Source organism: Nannobrachium achirus, assembly GCF_963921795.1.
Source record: "Nannobrachium achirus genome assembly, chromosome: 6".
In the NCBI taxonomy this organism is placed as follows: domain Eukaryota; kingdom Metazoa; phylum Chordata; class Actinopteri; order Myctophiformes; family Myctophidae; genus Nannobrachium; species Nannobrachium achirus.
This window is the reverse complement of record NC_137815.1, coordinates 46,015,107-46,037,372: the sequence shown is the minus strand read 5'-3', so window position 1 is coordinate 46,037,372 and position 22,266 is coordinate 46,015,107. Positions and strand designations below refer to the sequence as shown.

Below are 22,266 nucleotides of genomic sequence, written 5' to 3'. Positions count from 1 at the left end.
ACAGTAAATCGCTCTGGATTAAGAGCGTCTGCTAAATGCCCAAATTGTAAATGCATAAATAAATTGTAAGACTGCACCCACAAATATATGCACAGTGTAAATGTACACACATCATGTAAACATGTAAACAGAGATAGTATTTATACACACATAGCCTACTGTGCAGTGAATGTGCACACATATGCGTATGGGGGTCAGTTCTCCATTCCTAAAAGTGCCATTCCTACCCACTGCCATTCCTACTGAGGTTAGGGTTAGGGTTAGGGTTTGGGTTAGGGTTAGGGTTAGGGTTAGGGTTTGGGTTAGGGTTAGGGTTAGGGTTTGGGTTAGGGTTAGGGTTAGGGTTTGGGTTAGGGTTAGGGTTAGGCAGTAGGAATGGCAGTGCGTAGGAATGGCAGGTTTAGAAGGGGGCAGACCTCCATTCAGAAACACCTCCACTTAGAAACATCCCCATTCAGAAATACCCTCACTAAGGTTAGGCTAGGTTTAGGTGACACCTCCATTTAGAATAATGGAAGTCAATCTTCTGAATGGCAATGTTTCTGAATAAAAATTCAATCAGGCCTAACACATACAGTATGCACGGTCCTCACTGTAGCACTCCATCACTGGCAGAAAGGATCGTACTTTTCACAATCAGAGAAATTTCAATGAGATTGAATCGAAAACATCACAGAAAATACATCCGCAATTTACTTTGTTGACCTAAAAATGATAAATCGTTAGGAGTAATTGCTTTGTTTGGTATCATTGCCACCCCGTGATTTTCTGAGGTAGCGATTCAAGTTTTAATAAACGCTGGAAAGGACAATGTATATAAACTCCTTAACAAGCCCGACTTGGCGATTCGTCGTGCAGCACAGGAGGGTTATTTACTGCCTGGAGGAAATGAGAGTGAATAGAGAAATTAATAAATAAATGATGAGGAGGATAAAGGAAAAATCAATAGAGCTGACAGCTTCCTTCGCTCTGGCACTCTCTTGTATAGATTTTACATGAAACAGATGGGCCTCCTTGATACGGAGATCAGGGAGAAATACAAAGGCACACGAGCAACCCCTGCTGAGTACACTGCTTAAAAAAATCTTCATATTCCGTATTTTCATCACGTTTGTGCCGGAGACTGCTTATCACAGTGATGGTAACCGCTGCTTTTGGAGTGATTTAGTCTCCTTGGAGAAGATTCTGTGAGACGAAATAGGATGCCTGTTTCCATGCCTCCTTTCCTCCCCTCGATGTCACCCGCTATCTGTTCCTCTGATTGCCAGATCTCCTTCTGGCCTTCATTCCTCTTTTTTTTTTTTTTCAATTAACAGGGCTGAGGGACGCAAGGCTGGAATTCAGTGAGTAAGCTTTGATAAAGAATGGCGGCAGACGTTAACACTTAACACATTGGTCTTCTGAGTCTGGATACAAAGCCATTTGTGCCACTGCCAAGGAGAGCGCTAAGGGGCTTTGAGCAGCACATAACATTACATAAAGTACATAACTAGTGCTCGGGCTCTGATTGGAAAGGCTAATGCCATCTTCAAGTCATGGCCATCTGTCATCCCCATGCCGTTTGAATATTCAGGAGACAAATGGAAAATCAACGCCATAGGGAAATGACTCTATTGGTGTGTTTGCCTCACTAATTCATAAAATAATTTCACTGCCTGTGGTTTGATGTGAAAGGAATGTGGGTATACTACACAGCTAATGTTTGTAGTGGGGAGAAGTTCCCCTGCGCTCTTATAGGTCCTCGAATGATTGATGCTGAGGTCCTAGCTGCATTAAATTTCACTTTTGTCCCCCCACCCACCCCCAGGCAATCATGAGGCAGCTGAAACTGTTTCAGCACGCAAAGTAATAGTAATCATCAGTAATGTTTTGGTAGATTCTACTGGACCATTATGTACTGTGCTTTATAAATTAATACCATAAGAAATTACACATTTATTTCACATTATTTTGACTGAGGCTCTCTCTAAATCCATATTTTACCATCAACCCTATTTACAATTAAAACATTTTGGTATTCTTTTGGGAGTAGTCCATGCTCTCTACCAGACCTAGACTTTCAGCAGTCAGATGGTAGGTAAAGCTAGGCTGAGCCCCTAACGGTGAATGGCGAGGCTCTGTATCAACGGCCTGAAGCCATGAGGATGTAACAAGTGTGAAGGGTGGCTATTGTTTTTGAGTGTTTGTGTGTGTTTCTTCAACTATTTATCAAACTGCTGCATCGATCAGCATTAAATGTCCTGCCCACTGCACTGCCACCAGACAAAATATTCCCCAATATCTTTTAAATCCGTCAAGGCGAACTATATTCATTTTGTGAACATCTTAACCTCAGATCCTCCACCATCGCCAGAGGCTATGGGATACTTGTCCACAGCGCTATGGAGTGGGACTAGCCAATGGGCACAAGCTGTCCATCTGGCTTATGGGATCTACAGCATGCCAATTTATCCCTCCCTTCATGTGAAACTGCGTGTAGTCCTGGGTTTCGATCGGCTCGGCAGCAGAACGGGAAACACAAATGACACCTTTATATTTGTTTCCCGTTCAAATCTACTGATGAGTCAATCAAATGAAGGAATGAGCTAACTGGAACAGGAAACGGGTATGCCATTTTCCAGAGAATCTCTTGGTTAAACCAACATTAGTCTCACGTGGCCAGACTGTTGACTCCCGCGATTAGCAAATGCACCCGTCATACAGTCTGGGAGACGTAAGTTCTTATGGTGAGTACCTGGTTAAAGCGGAAGTGAAGCCTCCTCCCCACTTCCGTTTCGTTTTTAACATCGTGCACATTTATCCTAATATAAGTAAAGCATGTTTAGCATGCTGCTTAGCAGAAAATATATTTTAAAATATATTTTCATGAATGGAAATGCCAGCTTCCATTACTCGCCGTTCAGGAGTTGTAGCTCCAGACTCTATATACGGTAGCATTCGGAGATTGTGGAATAGTTGTCTGGCTATACGCGAGACTAAACCAACATAGATGTGGTGACTGAAGTACGTAGTGTTGGTGTCCTTGGTTTATAAAGTTTATAAAGATCGCTATGTCTGTCTCTTCCACACAGCGCTCCACACCTATGACACATGCACCACCCACAGACAGAGAAAGAGAGAGATTTCACACACGCACTGGTGAAGATTAGCAGTGTGTGTGTGTGTGTGTGTGTGTGTGTGTGTGTGTGTGTGTGTGTGTGTGTGTGTGTGTGTGTGTGTGTGCGCGCATGCGTGTGTGCATGTGCGTGTCCATGTGTGCCTGTGTGCCTGTGTGTTTTCTTCTAACATTGTTGCTAGCACTGCTTTAGGCATAATTACATTCCTACCCTTGGGTGTTTGCTGTTGCAACTTGCAAGTGCCTTTAGGCTTTAAATATTATTACAGTAGTATATACATATGAGAATATCAATAGCCATCTCGAAAAATAATTTATTTTTTAAGAATCCCCAAGTTTCTTTTTAATTAAAATGTTTAATGAACTAATGATTTATTGGTTTGTGGGTAATTCCTATTGACTACTGTTTGCATTAATATTCTTTGGCCTGTGCTGAAGGTTACTGTACATACCCCTTTTCCCGGGAGGCTCTCTCCATTCCGACATGTCGCCACTCCGAAATTGACTTCTTATTGTCGGAGTGGCGACACTCCCATAGGGGTTACGTTTAGGGTTAGGGTTAGAGATAGGGTTAGTGTCGGAATGGAGACATGTCGGAAAGGAGACATGTCGGAGTGGAGAGATGCACCCACATTTCCCAATCCTTGTATACAGTATGAATACAAACTCAGCATTGTTAAAGAAAATTAAGGACAGAATAAAAGATTGGTGGGTCAAAATAACTTTCGATAAGAATTCTGCATGTGTTTAGAGAGTGTCTGGTTTGCGTAGAGACAGCTTCTGCCCGGAGTAACATTGCTTGAAAACTCTATTGATTGATTTTATATGGCAAAAGGTTTTGCTCCACTCTGATTCATGAGAAAGGTAAACCTGGCTGACAAGTGATACAATTACGTCACAATAAAGGACCATTTCTCCCGATCAATATCCATCCATCTTTATACAGCATAGTCGATAACGCAGAGCGGTCAATGCAAGTGTGATTAAACTGGGCAATATGTGTGCCTTTTCTGGGCCATCACCCATACTCGAAAAGTGGGGACTGCATATTTCAATCTGTGAAGCGTCCCCTATTTGTGTGATTCTCAACCTATTCATTTATTTATTTTTTAAAGCTATTTCGGGGGCTTTTCTGCCATTATTTTAATAGTACATCAGAGGTACTCGCCTTAACCACTTGGCCATCTGTCTCTCCAAACGTATTAAAACTCATGCACTGCCAGAGTAAATAGTAAATACATTCATAATCCAGTCCCTGCCAGCGAAATCAGCGTTTTTCCTTACCTTTCAACATTAACTAATATTTAGCTTCAGGCTGATGGAGCCCCAGACCATTGTAATAGATTGGAATTAAAAATATCAAATTGGTATTTAATGTTTACTATAGCTGGAGAGATGGGGAGACAGTCAACAACACTTATTCAAGAATCTTCTATAGCAGCGATTGCTGTCAGAATATAGAGCCTTTTATACTTTAACAAAGACTATCACTCACACCTCTTATAAATATACACAATGTAATTGAAACTCCATGGATTTAGGATTTTAAGATTATTGCAAAAAGGCTTGGTAGGATTTAGTTTCTACAATATGTAGATACAGCACAGACTTCCCAGCACCTCTGAGCCAAATGACGCTGAAATCCTGTCAATGGTTTCCTCATAGGACTTCTTAGAACACCTACTGAACAACATTGTCTGCAGCCATGGTGCATGACTACATCAAAAGTCCATCCTAATGTCGTTGTCATGTATATATAACTAGAAAAAGTGCTCCTCGGGACACAGGTCTCCGCCAGGTCAGATATTATCTGTTATTGTGGGCCAGCAATGTTAAAAATTCGCCAATCAGGAGGATGGAATATGAATGATCGGACAGATCCGTCTTGATCACATGACTAGATAATGTGTGCAGATTTGCATGCAAAGTTTCACATCAAATCGGTATACGCAAAGTTTCACGTCAATCACACGCTGTGTTCATGACTTGTGTACAAAAAGGAGGACTCCTGCAAACTTTGGAAGCCTATAACAGGCCTATAACAGGCCTATGCAAAACATTTTGGGCAGAGGTGTGCACATTTGACGTCGATCGGCCAACGGTTCCGGAGATTAGCAGCTATGTTTTGTCCATGCCTTAATCCTTATCCCTAATAAACTTCTTTGCCTTTTGTACTATTTTGAAAAACATTTTACAATACTTCAAATAGCCGATTTACATCGAAACGTTGTGAGCTTGTAGATCAGCTATCTGAAATATTTAAAAATGTTTTTCAAAATAGTAAAAAATGGCACAAGAGTTTAGGGACAAGGGGTAATAAGGCATGGACCAAAATGGGGCCCTAGCTCTCCACAGACGGACGGGCAGGATGCAAAACATAGTCTCGGCCATGCCTTCAGCCTGGCGGAGACAATAATAACAGAATCAGAATTGGCAACTTTATTGTCTAGATTTATGTTTAAATCACATTTCAAGACGTGATTTAAAACAAAGTCACTGATTTATCAGGTCTGAGCTCCTCAGGCAGGTCAAAGAGCCTCTACAGCAAAGGCATGATCACCCTTTATCTTCAGCCTCGACTCAGGAACAACCAGGTGGTTCCTCCCTGAGGACCTCTGGCTCTACCCAGGCTTGTAGGGGGTTAATAACTAAAAAAAATGTAATTAAGAACCAGGCTGTGAAGCCTTAAAATATATGAACATCAATCCTAAAACAGACAGGCAACCAGTGTAGGGAAGTTCACATAGGAGTAATATATTCTCTTCTCCTGGTTTTAGTTCAAAGTGTAGCAGCTGTGTTCAATAATGAGTCTACTGAGGATTATTTGCTTTAGACATGTTAAAAACAATAAACTGCAATATTAAAGGCATGAAGACATAATAGAATCCAAAATGTATCGGATGAATTCCTGAGAAGATAAAAACATGTCTGAACATGTTTGTTAACGTTGCCTTCAAAGGCAGGCTGAGATCAAATAGGACACCAATTCATCAAGGAGAATTTCAGTTTTGTCCGAGTCTAATTGACTCTTTAATATGTTAGGCAGTTAACTATAGGACAGTTTGCAGGGTTGTTATGCTTCATCAGAAAATATAAATGTGTACCGTCTAGGGAGAAGATAGTATGCCTACATTATAATCTTGCCAAAGGGAAGGATATATATATATGGGGAAAATAAACTCAATTTTATACCTCGGGCTGCTTCAGGTTATAGGTGAGGAAGGGGGTAAATGGACACAAATTGATCAATTTGTCCAATATGACATGCCAGTCCTACGGCAAGACTTTAAAGTTACTTTTACATTTTATTAAACTGGAAAGATGATAACATGCATATAACCTTACCAGTCTCTCCCCATACGGGTAGATACTCATCTTGCTGGATATCCAGCATCAGTTCCAAGCCGTTGCCCATTCCACCCTTCATTGTAATCATTAGGGGACGCCCGTCTTGGCCCGAGTTAAAGGTGTAGCATTTCCCATAGCGTGTGAAAATCTGAAAGATACAAAGGAACAAAAACAATATTAAATATATTAAAAACAATGGCAATAAAAAGGAGCGAAAACATATTTTATCAGCAGCGCATTTGATGTGTTCAGAAAACACTGCGCTGCTGTTTGAATGTAATCATTTTAATCTTAAAGTCATACTGTGTGAAACTTCCTATTAAACACATTTTTTAATCATAATATTTGGTATTTCTTCCACAATAACCTTTCCACATGAATCTGTTTTTGACAACTTATCTAAACACTATTAAAACATTTGTGAGTGTCTGCCCCAAATTACACTGTAAACAACAACGGAGCTGGGAGAGGCGTCACCAAAAAGACTACTAAAATGAAAGTGTTTTACTTTAAACTGAATCTCAGATTTGCAATCTCAAAGGTTAATGCAATGCAGGGTATGTGTTCCAGCAGATCAACAATGTAATGAATCCTATTTTAACGCAGATATGCTATTGGCAGACCAAGCCCAGGACCTGTCTGACACTGTTGTGTGGTACCTGTGTGGTACCGTACCTTCCCAAAAACTAGTTGTGGTGGTGAGGCATAGATGTGATGTGCTCTGCTAGAAACCTTTTAGATAGATCAAGACACAGTTTCCTCAAATGCTCTTAATGCTACAGGCTACGCCTGTATGGTCTCATTAGCTGATCAGTCGTATGGCTGCTATTGAAGTGCTACAGATGAGAGCAGGAGTCCACCAGTGAGAGCCCTGCCTGTGGGCATGAAAATACATGATTGGCAGTTCTAATGGAGGTCTAACCAAATCACAAACATCAGGAAATGGAAAGTCGTGCTGGGACCAAAATCAAATGTTCTTGCACTTGATGTCGACCTGCATTAATGGCTACCTACTACAGTATGTCAAAACATATTTGGTCACTATCAGGGAAGGGAGAAAATAGGAAAAGAGAACAAAAGAAAGAAAAAAAGAAAAGAAGCACAACATAATTATAAAACATCTTATATAAAAATGGAGGAAGGTTTGGTTTATGCAGTTAAGATTAAAAGGAGTGCAATTCCATATGAATCAGATGAAACCCTCAAAAGAAGCTTTCATTTTGCATCTCTTTCAAATAAAATGTAAATAAGGAAACTATTCAGGAAGTGAGGGGTGGGGGCGGGGTAGATTTGACATGGACAATTAGGATGAAAATGCTGTAGACTGTCTGAAGATAATACAGCTCATTTCTTCTGACTGCATCTTGAAAACCATGGAACGTGGAAGGGGGGCGTTTATTGCGAGGGTGAGTGATGACTCAGACATTAAGCGGTTCATGACAAATGACTCAAATGCCACAGATGCATGGAGGCACCGAGATTGTATAGTGGCCCACATTGGGAAATCCTTGCCATTGTGTGAATACAGTGCAGCGAAGAGCGGGATAGAATGCAGAGAAGTGCACAGGTTCATGACGGATTACCTCCCGGCGTTGATACAAAGGCTCCTTTTATATACAAAACTCAGGCAGAAATGTAATGAAATGCCACATGGTATTTCAAGTCACAATATGAGATGTGACCTTTGCCATTTTATGTAAGTGACGAAACAGAGCACTGGAATACTGTGTTTACTGTGACTCTGTGGCCTCAATATCCCTGATGTCCATCAGAGTCTAAAACCAATAGGCAGGTGCCCAGGTTACTTGGGTTATTGGTTATTGAGCATTACCTACATTTACTTTGGTTTGCATTTCAACCTGGTGTCCCTATTTTTTTAGCATGTCATTATACAGTAGGTGAACCTTTGTAGGTTAGCTGTTTTTGAATTTCTGAAGTATAAATCAGGCTTTAAGTGTTTAGGATATGCCTTCTTTGCTGTCTCACTTCTGTACACTTTAATAAAGCAGAAACTCCTTAGATATGATGTTCACAAAGACCACTGTTTATCACTCGGAATGTGAGGCAGTCAAATATTGCAGTGTTCATTTACTTACTGCTAGAGTCAAGTTGTGCTGAAACAATATATAATAATGAAGTGCAGCATTTGCAGAAAATAAAGGTCACTGCCTTTTGTCTTTACACAACAATGACAGAGGTTTTTCTTTTTCCCTTCGCTTCGGCACCCATTTAAGAGCTGAACCAGGCATTCATCGTCTAATCAACCCTAATGTTATGCATGATCTAAATACACAGAGTGCAGGGGCAGCCTGCAGAGCTTTGCTCAGGCCTGTCTTCTTTTATAAGACGAGTTTGAACATTGGGAAGAAGAGGTGATCGAGTTCCTGCAACTCTGCATCTGCGTCAGTGAGCAAAGCAGCAGGGACACACATCATCAGGACAAACGAGATAAGGGAGAACAGAGGAAAGTGGTTTGTTGTGTGTGTGTGTGTGTGTGTGTGTGTGTGTGTGTGTGTGTGTGTGTGTGTGTGTGTGTGTGTGTGTGTGTGTGTGTGTGTGTGTGTGTGTGTGTGATTGTATGTGTCTGTGTCTCTGTTGGATTTGTTTTGAGGTTTGTGTGGCTGAGTGCACAAAGTGTGTACAATATTTGGACATTTATACACATATTGTGCTTGTTTGTCTATAGGTACTGTATAGGTACTGCTCGTGTGCATGCACACAAGTACGCACACACACGATTGTTTGTCTGCATGCACACAAGTACGCGCACAAAACCATTGTTTGTGTCATGTCAATTGCACGCCCGTGCACACGTACATGTGCATGTCTTGATAGCGAGCTGATTGACTGAAGGAAGCCCTGCTGTCAGAGTTGCTGTGGTAACCATGGAGCCTGTGCTGGGCACGTTGAGCAGCGGAGCGATCAACAGCCTCTGTGGGTGCTGGTGACCTTGGAGACTCAGGGAGCTCCATTGTGTAGTCCTGAGCTCTGAGCTTTATGCCTATAGGACTCATTTATACAGCCCGTTGTCGTAGGGTGTCATTTGTTGAATATAGATGATTTGCAACTGGAAAACATCACACTATAGTACAACATGGGGGTCTCAGCAGCCATGTTGTACCATTGAGTACAACAGCCCTACCAACACCACCTGAACGTAAACAGACTTAAGAGAAGCAATCGTGCATTGAGTCATTTTTGGAAAGAAAACACTTTTACCAGGAATGCTGTTGGCTTTACTTCCACCTCACATCAGCAATCAGCAAAATGAGCCTCAATGAAACAGTGAGAAATTTCATTCCACCTCTTTCCCCCGAATCCCATTTGTGGACAATTAATGTTTATGATATTTAAATGATTGTATAGCCATACATTTGTCTAGGAACTGGATACAACATATTCTTGGGTGGGAGAGGGTCACAGCTGTTACTATCGGGAGCTGAATCATGCATTCCAGTATGATTGGCTTTTGCTACCCAAGGTAAACATTTCAACAACTTGTGAACATACAGTAAAGGTGAAATATTAATATCAACTCGCAAACGAAAGAAAGTAAAACACAACCAACCAACCAACCAACCAACCAACCAACCAACCAACCAGCCATCATATTCACAAGGTGAAAGAAATGTAGACAGATTTTTGCTTCAGTGACAAAGTGCTGTGTGACACACTACGAAAAAATGCATCAATGCATCATCCTCTAAGATGAATAATTCACAGACAGACAGCCTGAACATGTTGAGGCGGCCCACGGCTAACCACATGGCAACGTGACGAGGCCAGGGAATCACAATCACAATTCCCCCTCCCATGATGAGCCACAGGCTTCAAGATCAACCAGACGCTTGGGGACATTGCATTGTGACACTGTGACAGTCATGGAAAGATGTGTGGCCATGTAACATTTCTCAGGGGTGCTTTCCACAGTGGCTACTTTGGATAAAATAAAAGAAAGGCCTGAACTTATCAACAGACAAAAACATTTAATTTAGAGTTATTAATAACATCTCATCGAGATTAATGACTTTGTCTGCCGTGATAATGAATGACCACCCAGTAAAATATTGGAAGCCACTTAGGGTTAGACATCTCATGATGTGAGACCTGGAGGAAAACAGCATTAAAATATATGGCTGTGGATCGGCACGGTGCACAGGAGGGCAGGAGGCCTGCCCCAAAATGGGTTTGTCAGCTAAAATCAATCAGGGGAGAGACCTGTTTCTCAGGGGAGGCAACTGTCTGAGTAGAATTAAGCAGTAAACAATAAAATCCTCAGTGTCAGTTTACCCATTTGTAACTCAAAGAGTGTACAGATGTAACCAAATGTACCCTTACTCGTACGTTATGGGTCCATTTGGTTACATTTGTACACTCTTTGAGTTCAATTAACATTGTAGGAGGATTTTACATTGTATTGTTAAATCTGGGACAGATCTAGGAGGGATGGAGTGAGAGACTTGGTTGAATGATTTGGTTGATGGAGCAAATTTATAGAGCCAAGAGAAAGACACAGCAACATGGGGTTTCCTTCCAAAAACGTTGATACATCCGGGGACCCACTGTATCATCTGGACAAGCTCTGTCTTCATGCTTCTGTCATACAAATGCCTTGCCCTGCCCTGCCCTCAAGCTGAAGCAAGCAAGACAGGGCCCCGTTAACTATCCATGCACCGACACACAACCTCTCCAAGAAACTAAAACTTGAATTGGATTTATCTTTGAAATATGGCAGTTGGCAATTTATTTACTTTGGGCAATAAAACCCTGTTAAGTGTATTGCGGCTGATAGTACTCGGATGATTGTAAAGCATCTATCTGAAACCTATATTCTGTGGGTCTTAAACACAAGTGCATTTGAAAAAATGAAGGGTCCCATCTTGTTGTGTTATGCTGTATTTTGATGATACGAACCTGTTAAACAGCCATGAAGGCAAGACATTTTTTTAAACGAATGAGTCTGAATTATAGGACCCTGAAGAGTCGAAGGTCATAAAACCGCACAGCCATATCTATGGCTGTTTATACCAAAAAACTGCTTATTTGACAAACATGAGTTTCAATTACGGGAAAAAACACACTACCATCACTGAAGGCAAATTTGGGTAATGAGGTGGGAGAGGCAGGGAGACCCACTTCACGTTGTTCTTCATGTCTTGATGGAGTGCAATCAATGAAGCTGCCGTTCCCAATGAGCCTGTTGCTAACCGCTCTCCATCAAGAGTGTCGGAGAGTGCTGAAAAACACTGCTAAATGAATCAAAAGTCTTCATTAGCGGCATATTGGCCCCCTGAGACACTCCTTAGAGTGTTATACATATTGATCCATCTGTGTGAGAGGTGGAGGGGCCATTTCAGACCATAAGAGTAAACTCTGGTGAAGGATTGATTTTACGTATTTTTTTTGCAATCTGTCCCCCGACTCCCCATATCTGATTGATTCAGTTTGACCTCTTGTAAACTCTATAAATGTAACCCTTTCATTCTGACAGTCTATAACTTTCAATAGCCAGTAGCCATTGTGAAATCAACAGTGAATGTTCAATTCTCAACCTCATCAACCTTAAATGTCAGGTCCTATTGGCTATTATGAATTTGCTTGAGGTCGTTACAGCCCTACAATGTGTTTATGAGCGTGAGAGACAGGCACATCAGGGAAAAGTGATTCAGTGGCAGAGAGACGGAAGGGGGAGGGGAGAAAGAGTGTGAGAGAGATGGAGAGATGGGGGAGAGAGAGAGAGACAGACAGACAGACAGACAGAGAGAGACGACACAGAGAGAGAGACAGGCCACTGACTGATACTGATTGTCTTCAGCACCAAAATACATTTAGAAGAAAGAGACCAAACCAGTGCCACAGAGGAATTGTGCATAATTGATGGACCCTCATTATGAGTAGGTCACGCAGAACTCCATGCATCAACATATCCTTGAATCTGCACTGATGAAGTAATGAGTCAACTCCATCATCAAACTTAATCAGGTCAATGAATCAGGAATACACAGACTGCATCAAAACAATCGACCGCTATTGCAAACGACCTGATTTTAAACAGCATTCGTGTTATCTTTGCCTACCTCTGAAAATGAACGTCAACCAGCATGGGAAAAATAGAGCTATAGCTGTTGTGACCTACCCAAAAGTAAAAGTACTCATGCAGAATGTCCAATTTCCAGTTTTCAAATGTATACAAATCTTTTGAAAATAGTAGATCTAAAAGCTCACAAAGCATAGCAACATGAGGCATTGTGAGCTTGTAGATCTGCTATTTTCAAATGACCAAAATGTATATAGGAGTGAAGGGTTTATGTGTTTGTAATAATAATGAATCTACAAAGTACTGTAACTAGTCAATAAAGTTCTCAAATAAATGTAGTGGAGTAAAGTACAATATTGGATCCGACTCCGAGATGTAGAAGTAAAAGTATTGGAAATTGGAAATACAAAAGTAAAGAATACCTCTTAATTTTACTTAAATACTTTTCAGTGGAATGGCAGAACATTGAGCTTGTAGATCAGCTATTTTATGACCTTCTCTGACTTGTTTAAATCTAAAGGTGGTTTTCTGCTTTTCAATGGGAATTTTGGAGTGGTAATTGACATTTGGGTTCTGCAAAACATACGCCCCATTCTCAATAGAAAGGCAAAACACAGAAAGAAACCTGTGGAAAAGAGCACTAAATCCAGAAACCCAACAAAACAAAACAAAACAAAACAGAAATAGGCTAACTAGCAATGAGAATATTTTAACTTCGGAGCTGTCCACACACTCACGGTGCTGAAGTTCCGCGGCCCGCAGAGCTCTCCTTGGTAGCGACAGAACAGCAGCATCTCCTCCAGCTGATGTCCCAGCCGGTCCAGCAGGTGCCTCATGGACGGCTGCGACTCCCGGGGAGGGGGCAGAAAGTGGTTGAAGTCTAAAATCCGAGAGAAGGGCGTCCAGGGGGGCTCGTTGCTGGTCAGGACCGCGCTACCGTCGTTCTGGGGAGCGATAAGCACCTCGCGCGCGGCGGGAGAGATCTGCCAATTCCTCCCCAGAAGTCCGAGCCACCTCCCCGCGCTGAATATGTCCGTCTTTTTCATGCGCCGCGGCAGCAACAGATTTTGGTTACAAATGGTCACGGCGGGGAACACGAGCCGCTTGGCGTAGACCATGTGCGCCTTGGTGTGCACGGGCGAGGAGAGCAGGTACCTCACGCGGTTGGACGACCAAGTGAAGAGGAGCGCCAGGGCCGCCAGGAAAGCCAGCAGCCACGCGACCCTCCGCGGGTAGGAGCCGCCGAGGAAGACGTGTCTCAGACCGTGCAGGGTGGTGTGTTTCAGGAACAGCCTGCCGGCGTCCGACAGGGAGCCAGGCGGTCTCGCTTTGGATCCGGAGGATTCGCACTGGCACATTTTGGGGGAATCGAACGCTCACATCCAACATCGGTCCTCCTGGATTGATCGCGTGGACTGAAATTCAGCCGCCACGGGGATAGAGAGCGGTTGTAGGTCGCTAAATGATCTCGCTCCTACTGGCCAGTGGCCACAGGTTTCTTCAGACGGACTGTCTTGTCAGGTACTTCTTTGGAGAGCTCCTCGGATGAAGCGCAGCGGCGCACATGTGAAGTGCGCTCTCTCCTTGTGCCTCTCCCGGCACTGAGCAGCATTTGGAGTCGGTGGAGGGGGAGTTAATAATGTCAGTTGCGGAGCGAACCGTCAGCGGATCGCCAAGTTATGCTAAATGATTTTAGTGCGCTGTCCGCAGCAACAGGAGTCCAGAGGATTACTTCACCAAATACCAATATTAGCCAGTAGCCACTATAAGCCAGACGGATCTTATTTAGAAGTCAGAACCTATAGCTCGGTCCTCCTCCTCTCCGCTCCCTGCGTGTCTTCACTGTCAGACCCCAATTCCCTGAACATCCTCTCTCTGCGCTGAATGAAATAGTTGCTCTCAGTGAATACGGAACATTTGTCTTCCTTTTCTATGCCGTCACACGCCCGCACGCACGCACGCGCGCACGCGCACACACACACGCGCACACACACACACACACACACACACACACACACACACACACACACACACACACACACACGCACGCACGCACGGTGACAAACACACACACACACACACACACACACACACACACACACACACACACACACACACACACACACACACACACACACATTCATATTTTTCATTAAAAAGTACCAGATTACAGACCATTTGATAATAGTGCAACCAGTCACCAGTTGCATTCTAAATACTGCACAGTTCCAAAAGCATATTCCCCACACCAGAGGGCGTTTGAAAACACCCAGACCAGGTGTACACCAAATGTTCAACACTAGGGCTCAGCAGCCCTGTAACAACCCTCTAAATGGCACAGGTAATGAGAGGCATGAGACAATTACAAAAAACATTAAAACTACCCAGCTAAATGAATGCAAATAATACAGCATCTTCAGAATAGCAAAAAGCATAACTCAGCTTTTAATGGCTCCTTAGGCCTGAGCTGTCCCACTATAAGTGATGATAACAGACACATGCACGCATTCAAACCAGGCTACACAGGCTTAAGTGCACCATCACCAAAGCATTTCATGCGGCTGCACGGCTAAGTGCAGGTTCATGCTTGGATGGCCTGTCATCACACACTACTTTATCTAGAATAATAAGCTATCTATAGGCTGATCCTATAGCCATTAGTGGAAGGTAACTAAGTACATTTACCCAAGTTCTATACTAATTCCGAGGTATAGTTTTACTTATTACTTATACCATAAAACCTTTGATTCTGTGAAAAACAATATTTGAATACTAATAAAAACCTTTGTTTAGCAATTTTCAATATGACCAAACACCTCCATATCAAAATTGTGATGATAATATACCGTATTTGTCACAAAAAAATGAGTGAAATTAGAAGATCTACAAGCTCACAACACGCAGAATCACAATAGTATGATATCCAAACCTACAGCAATATAATATCATCGATATTGCCCAGTCCTAACCAGGACTGAGCTTACACTGCAGGATCTGAAGTTGTGCTGCATAATTCTCAGTAATATTCATTGTCCAGGTGTGAACCACTCACAGTTCTAGGGTCTCCAATGAAGTTACAGCAGGGACGTGCAGAGAATGTTAGAGAGGCAGGGGCTGTCATTTCTAAAAGGGCCATTTGGTGAAAATATCGAAAATAGCAGCAAGCTCACAACGTGTCGCAGCGCGATGCGTTGTGAGCTATTTTCAGTACTTGATACGACACTAAACTATGGCATGGATTTCTACACAGTGAGGGCAATTCCTTCAACATAAGATGCTGCACTCAAGTTCAGGAGAGTTTGGACAAGGCAATTCTCTTGAATGCTGCCTTCAGGTTTGGCATGGAAAGAGGGCATTTGCATTTCTTTCACAATAGTTAAAACTGCATTCATGGTCTGGAGAGGGCACTTTTTTACAGACTGGTAAAATGGCAGGGGCTCAAGCCCCCTTTGATGTCTATGTGTGCATGTGCATGAGTTCCAGTACATAGTAAAGTCTATAGTGCTGATTTAACTGTGAGAATGTAAAAATATCCCAATAGCCCAGTGATCCAAAAAGGGGTCAATTTTCATATTCTTGGAGTTACCGGTACATCAACACTGAGGATTTTACTGTGTTGTAGACTGTAGTCGTGAGTCAAGCCCCACCAACCACAGAAAAGAGGCACCAGGCAGGAAATGGCAGATTTAATCTTTTCCTCCACCACTCTCCAATCTTTTCCATTCACTGCTTTCACTGGAGCATCCACTCTGCTTGCCTGTGCCTTTCCATTCATTTCCATGTTGACCACATTGCACGTTGGATTGTTGGTGTAATTGCCCCCTCAGCAGGCATTCTGGGTTTCATTCATCTCATCTGATAATCACTAGACATGCTTTGATGAACGGAAGCAATGCGTGGTGGACTTTCAAGGAGGCACCGCCAGCGTCAAAATGCATTCACGACTTGTCAGATGGTAACTCCATCAACTTCATTTCATACAGGCCTGTGTCCTGCGTGGAAAAATATTGACATGCACGTTGGGAGAAAGAGTGATGGATTAAAAAAGTGAGATGAAATACAATTCTCGTTGCTTTGTCTGTCATGTGTAGCCTTTGTGTGTGTGTGTGTGTGTGTGTGTGTGTGTGTGTGTGTGTGTGTGTGTGTGTGTGTGTGTGTGTGTGTGTGTGTGTGTGTGTGTGTGTGCGTACGTGTGCGTGCGTCGTGGCAGGAAAGCCAAAGTTAGACGCGTAACAAAAAGTTAGCCTGTATGAAGTACCTATCGGCGTTTGGTGTGTTCGGAAATCACTTCTGATATATTTTGACTTGTTGTGTTTCACACATTTATTTGACGCCCTACTCTGCCTCTAGAGCTCTCATCAAGTCAGAGAGACGCGTCGCTGGAGGAGTCTCCCGTCTCTTCAACAAACTAATCCGTCCTGTGGAAGGCATAATGATGCAAAAAAAAAAAAAAACATTGCTACACCACCACAATGTACGACAACCATGATGGAATAACACTCCGAAATGCTGGATAAAGAGACTCACTAACGACCATTATGAGAATGAACAGGGACACTCGTTAAGGGGCCTTGGGCCAGAGTTCTCTGATCATAAAGTATGAATCACTATGCATGGGTGAAAACGTAATGTGCAAAACTTTATGGAAATAGAGAGGGTTTCTAAAAGACACCCAGGGGTTGACTATAATGCAAGGGGAAGACAAATCGCTCCCAATGCACCTCTCTGATTCAATCAAGAGTGAACAGAGGGGCATAACGAAGAATTCCTAAACAAAATAAGCTGTTTCCTTTATTAGTATTGGGTAGAGAAATGCGTTTGGATGGAAGCCTATTGATTATTCAGTGTTTAGTATACTCTCACAGCAGAACGGTGAGGTTTATAAGATGACTGGCTTGTTATTTCTGTTGAGCCATTCCAACAACCTTTGTACTGAAGGTGACATCCACCGCAAAGCGAAATATGAACTTTGACAGTTCAGTTCACTTTTGATTTTGTGATGGAGACATCAAAGCCCAAGGAAGAAGGGAAGAAGGATACAGACTCTTTTGATGGTATCAAGAGACATTTTGGACATATCCTGAAACTGTTTGACTGACTGTTAATGGAAGATCAACTTCCCTTTTTTCTGTCCACACTGTGATGAAACTAACGTTTGAAAGCTGCAGAAAACATTTCAAAAGTACATAAAGATTAGTTTCTGTTTGCATCATGTTGTGATGTGGTAGAATAATGTTTGCAGTATAGTAGCAACTAATGAGGATCCTTTTAACATACTTAAATGTTACTTATTGGGTGCACGGTGGCGCAGTCGGGGTAGCGCTGTCGCCTCACAGCTAGAAGGTCCTGCGTTCGATTCCCGCTGGGGGACGCTGTGGGCGTGTTCTCTCCTCCACGTCATTAGCGCCCATACCCTAGGTGGGGTTGGCAAAAGGGCCTTTCTGTGTGGAGTTTGCATGTTAATCCCGTATCACCTAGGGTAAAAATGGACCCTCACAAAAACATGCAGTAATCCTGGTCTCTATAATGCCTCCCCCTGGCCAGCCGGGGTGCCTGATGGAGGGGATAGGAACTGGTTGGAATAACGTATTCCTTCCATGCACTACGTCCAGCCAGGGAAACTCCCACCTGTTAGGTGAAAAGAAGCAGCTTGGACTACTCGTGCATAGAAGGAAGCATGAGGTCAGTCCGTTTCTCTCCCCAGATTGGCAGAGGGAGTGTAGCGCCTAGGATTACATTAGATAATTGGCACTGGGTGAAAAATTGGTTACAAAATCGTGGGATAAAAATGAGAAGAAGAAAAAAAAAAGAAATGTACTTAATGCTGGCTTTAAGTGAGATGTTCATATTTACAAATACATATATACGTATACATAAATGCTTTCTGATGAATTTTATATCAATAAATTGTGAATGTCATATCCTTTATGAGTCGTTTTGTCAAGGATAAAATAGCTTGGCATGCGGCACATCTTTTGCCTGCGGCCAAAAAAACTAATTTGCACAACACTTCCCATACACTGTGCCTGTCCATATTTCAGATGTGTGTCCAATTTGCGTCATCATCAACAAGTTACAGTATGTGTGTTTGGCTGGAATGACAATGAGTGAGGTTAATTAAACAAGTCAATACAAATGCTAATCTCTCATTATGCTCTCACTAATTTTAGAAGGGGAGAGAAAAGAGAATCTCCACAATGGACAGTATATCTCCTCTGGCTGTGAAACGTAAACACATTTTTGGGGGGGCGGGGCGGTGGCTGGTTTGATCTGCTTCCATGATAGGCTGATGGTTTGTTTGGCAGAGCTCAGGGGTGTTGAGGCCCAACACATTTAATCAAACTGTCAGTCCTCCAGAGCCCTCGACCAAGGTGGGGCAAGACCTTGACTTGTGGAGAGTCAAACTTTGGGCCACAGGGCGGCCAGTAGTCCCACCCTGTTACTTCCACAATCTCTCTAGTTGTCTCCATCCATCTATACCTGGCTGCACATGCTTTTAATCAATCTTTGTTTCTCTCTCCCTCCTCTCTCTGCTGCCAGCCAGCTTTTCTCAGTTAATACTAAATGGCTGTATACCTTCTCTCTCCCAGTTTCTCTCTCCATCGTTCTCTCTCTCTCTCTCTCTCTCTCTCTCTCTCTCTCTCTCTCTCTCTCTCTCTCTCTCTCTCTCTCTCTCTCTCTCACTCAGCTACTTCGTTTTCTCGCCATCCGTCTCTCTGCGCTCTCTCTCTTTCTCTCGCTCTCTTCTACAGCACTTAACCAACTTCTGTCTCTCAATCTATCTACCTGTCTGTACACGCACACACACATGCAGGCGCACACGCACGCACGCACACCTTAATCTGCTTGTCAGTATGTACTGAACAAAGTGTCTCGTTCCTCTAGGACGACACACCCACCACACTCTGTTGTGTTGGAGCCATTCTCAATTGTTTCTCTGCTCACGCCAGCACATCCTCTGCTATGTTCCCCATTCTCAATCGTTTCTCATCTCGCATCATAAATTCTCTACAGTACATCTCTCGTTCTGTTCTGCGTCTCTCTATTATGTGTATTTTTCAATACCGCTATCCAATTCCACATATTCCCTCTTTCACTGCACTCTGTCTCTCTGCACCGTAAAATACAAAATCCTAATTATTTTATGGACCCATACGGTTTAAGTTAATTTAACACTGAGGAGTGTGTGTGTGTGTGTGTGTGTGTGTGTGTGTGTGTGTGTGTGTGTGTGTGTGTGTGTGTGTGTGTGTGTATGTGCGTGCGTGCGTGCGTGCGTGCGTGCGTGCGTGCGTGCGTGCGTGCGTGCGCGCGCGTGTGCGTGTGCGTGCGTGTGTGTGCGTGTGTGTGTGTGTGTGTGTGTGTGTGTGTGTGTGTGTGTGATTTGGGGGGTCGCTTTGGGGCGAATGAAAAATGGGGAGAGAAGGGAAGGAGGGAGCAAAGGGAAGGCGGCAGAGAGGCAGCAGTCAGGGCTCAGCAGCTGTGGGGGCTGACAGGAAGGCAGGTGGTGATTTACGGAGACAATTTCAAAGATAATTGTGTACATGATCTGCCGTTAGGGACAACTGTCACAGGGCTGATTCTCCAATAGTTTCTCACTCTCCCAGGCTGTAAAGGTGAATTAACTAACACACGTCAGGTCAGTGCTGTGAGGCTTTACCTGAGGAATAAGAGCCTGTTGAAGAAACATGCCACTGTCGATATCTGTCATCGTCTATTCACAGATTTGATTGTTATCATTACTCTCTCTACCCCGTCATGGTCAAGGCACATGCAGGGGTTCTCAACCTTTTCAGGCCGCGACCCTTAAAATAATCATATTTTAACAAGGGACCCCCATCCTGACGAGCACTAAGAGTTGAGGCATTACATCTTATATAACACGGTTCTATTGTGAAAATAGCAGATCTAGGCTACATCGCATGTAGATCGACTATTTTCATAATTTCTGCATCTAATATCTGACAATTTGGTCAATGTTTAATTTGTCATTTTAGAGGTATTAAAAAGTCTAGAAATGTGTAGATACCCTCTATACACTTAAACTTTATGTTGGTTTGTTGTTTACTGTTGAGTGAGAAATCAATGCTGCACATTAAGTTAATCATCTGGCGACCGCCCAAAATAATTTGGGGACCCCCCTGAGGGTCCCGACTCACAGGTTGAGAACCACTGTACTAATGCACCACAGAGCCTGGTTCTACTTGAGGGTTCTTCCTGTTGATGAGTTTTCCCTTGCCACTGTCGCCAAATGCTTTCTCAGGGGTTAAACGCTGCTCTATACTGTAGGCCAGGGTTCACCAATTAGTTTTCCCCAAGGGCCGAATTATGTCTAGGGTACCAAGCCGAGGGCCACAACATTGCAGGGGGTGACGGTGGCGTTCCCGCTACTCCAGCAACTGTTCAGATATTGTCGTTGTCGGCTGAACATCTTGTATGTCCAAAACCGTTTGTTTTGCATTTATAATTTTAAAAATGATTTAAACTAGTGAAAACAGCCGATCTACAAGCACACAACGCCTCGCATCGCGAGGCGTTGTGTGTTTGTAGATCTGCTGTTTTCACTACTTTTGTGCGACGGCCTTGTATGATGAAGCAGGGCTTTACTTTGCGAAAGAACATACAAATTTGGAGATACAAGGTTTCCACCCGACAACAACGATATACTAGTGTTGTTGCTGCTCTTATACCACCATTATTACTGGGGTTGGTGGGGGCCAGACAGTAGCCCCCTGCGGGCCGCCTACTGGGGAACCCTGCTGTAGGCTATGTCAAGTGTGTGAGACAGCTTGTTGTTATTTTGCACTTTATATACTGCACATAAACGTAGACTATGTTTACATCAAAGGCCTACTGTAAGTATAGAAGAGGGTATGCTGGTGACATCATCATCATCAGTTATGCGGGAACGCGTACTGAGTGGCAAAAAAATATATACTTTCTGGCCTTGACAGCCCATACATCCAAACAGAAAAGTCCTATCTGATTGCATTAAACAACGTTAAACTACATTAAACTCACTTTGCCACTCGATTTGCCACTCGATATGCCATTCACTTTATGCATGTGCATAGCCTCTATACCATGAGTCATACTGATACTGTCAGGAGTGACGACTTGCCCACGTCATCCTTTCATCATTCACTTCCTATTTAAGTGAATTATCTTAATGAACGTTCCAGTCGGTTAATAATTGCGATTACTTGAGAATTACTTTCTAAGAAGTTACTTTGGACCAACTTACTAATGAACTGTGCAAGAGTCGAGCTATAATCTAATTTAGCTCTAGATCTCAGAAAACCCAACCAACCCTCAAGACAAACCATGGTTCGCACTTGTGGATTGTTATACCAATATTTCAACCCTAACAGATACAGTCCTTTTAAGTTTCATTGCATTTTAACAGTGCTCATGACATTGAAAAAAATAAAAATAAATCATACATTGTCATGCTGTGTATATATATGTAGTATGTTTATCTACAAATTACAACTTAAACTGCACCCTAACTGCTTGTCCTTGTATACTTGGCAATGACGAGCTACTATTACTAAACTATGCACTTTAAGAGCCCTACAGTACTTTCAAATTTGCAAAGTGAAGTTCTTAAGTGCTAAGTAGTTAAGGTTGGGTACTAAAACAAACTCTTACATTTGGAATGAGTTCAACAGCCATATTTTTAAGGGTATTATAATCACCTTGTAATCACCTAATTGCAAGTGTAAGCACACTTGTCATTTTAGAGGTAAGATTCTAAGAACATGATTTA

At 42.8% G+C, this 22,266-nt stretch overlaps 1 protein-coding gene across 3 annotated transcripts in view; it reads right to left on the bottom strand.

Annotated features, from left to right (window-relative positions):
* The window catches only part of asic1b (acid-sensing (proton-gated) ion channel 1b), a gene marked incomplete at both ends in the record, with an annotated part of 285,419 nt that overhangs the window by 30,348 nt on the left and 232,805 nt on the right, over positions 1 to 22,266 (bottom strand). For 2 of the 3 annotated variants that reach the window (XM_080728593.1, XM_080728591.1), the window contains one exon: positions 6,461 to 6,611. In XM_080728593.1, the coding sequence (XP_080584719.1) occupies positions 6,461 to 6,611 (151 nt within the window). Of the gene's footprint in view, positions 1 to 6,460; positions 6,612 to 13,237; positions 13,859 to 22,266 lie in introns of those variants that run through there. The other variant, XM_080728592.1, reaches the window with a different exon arrangement.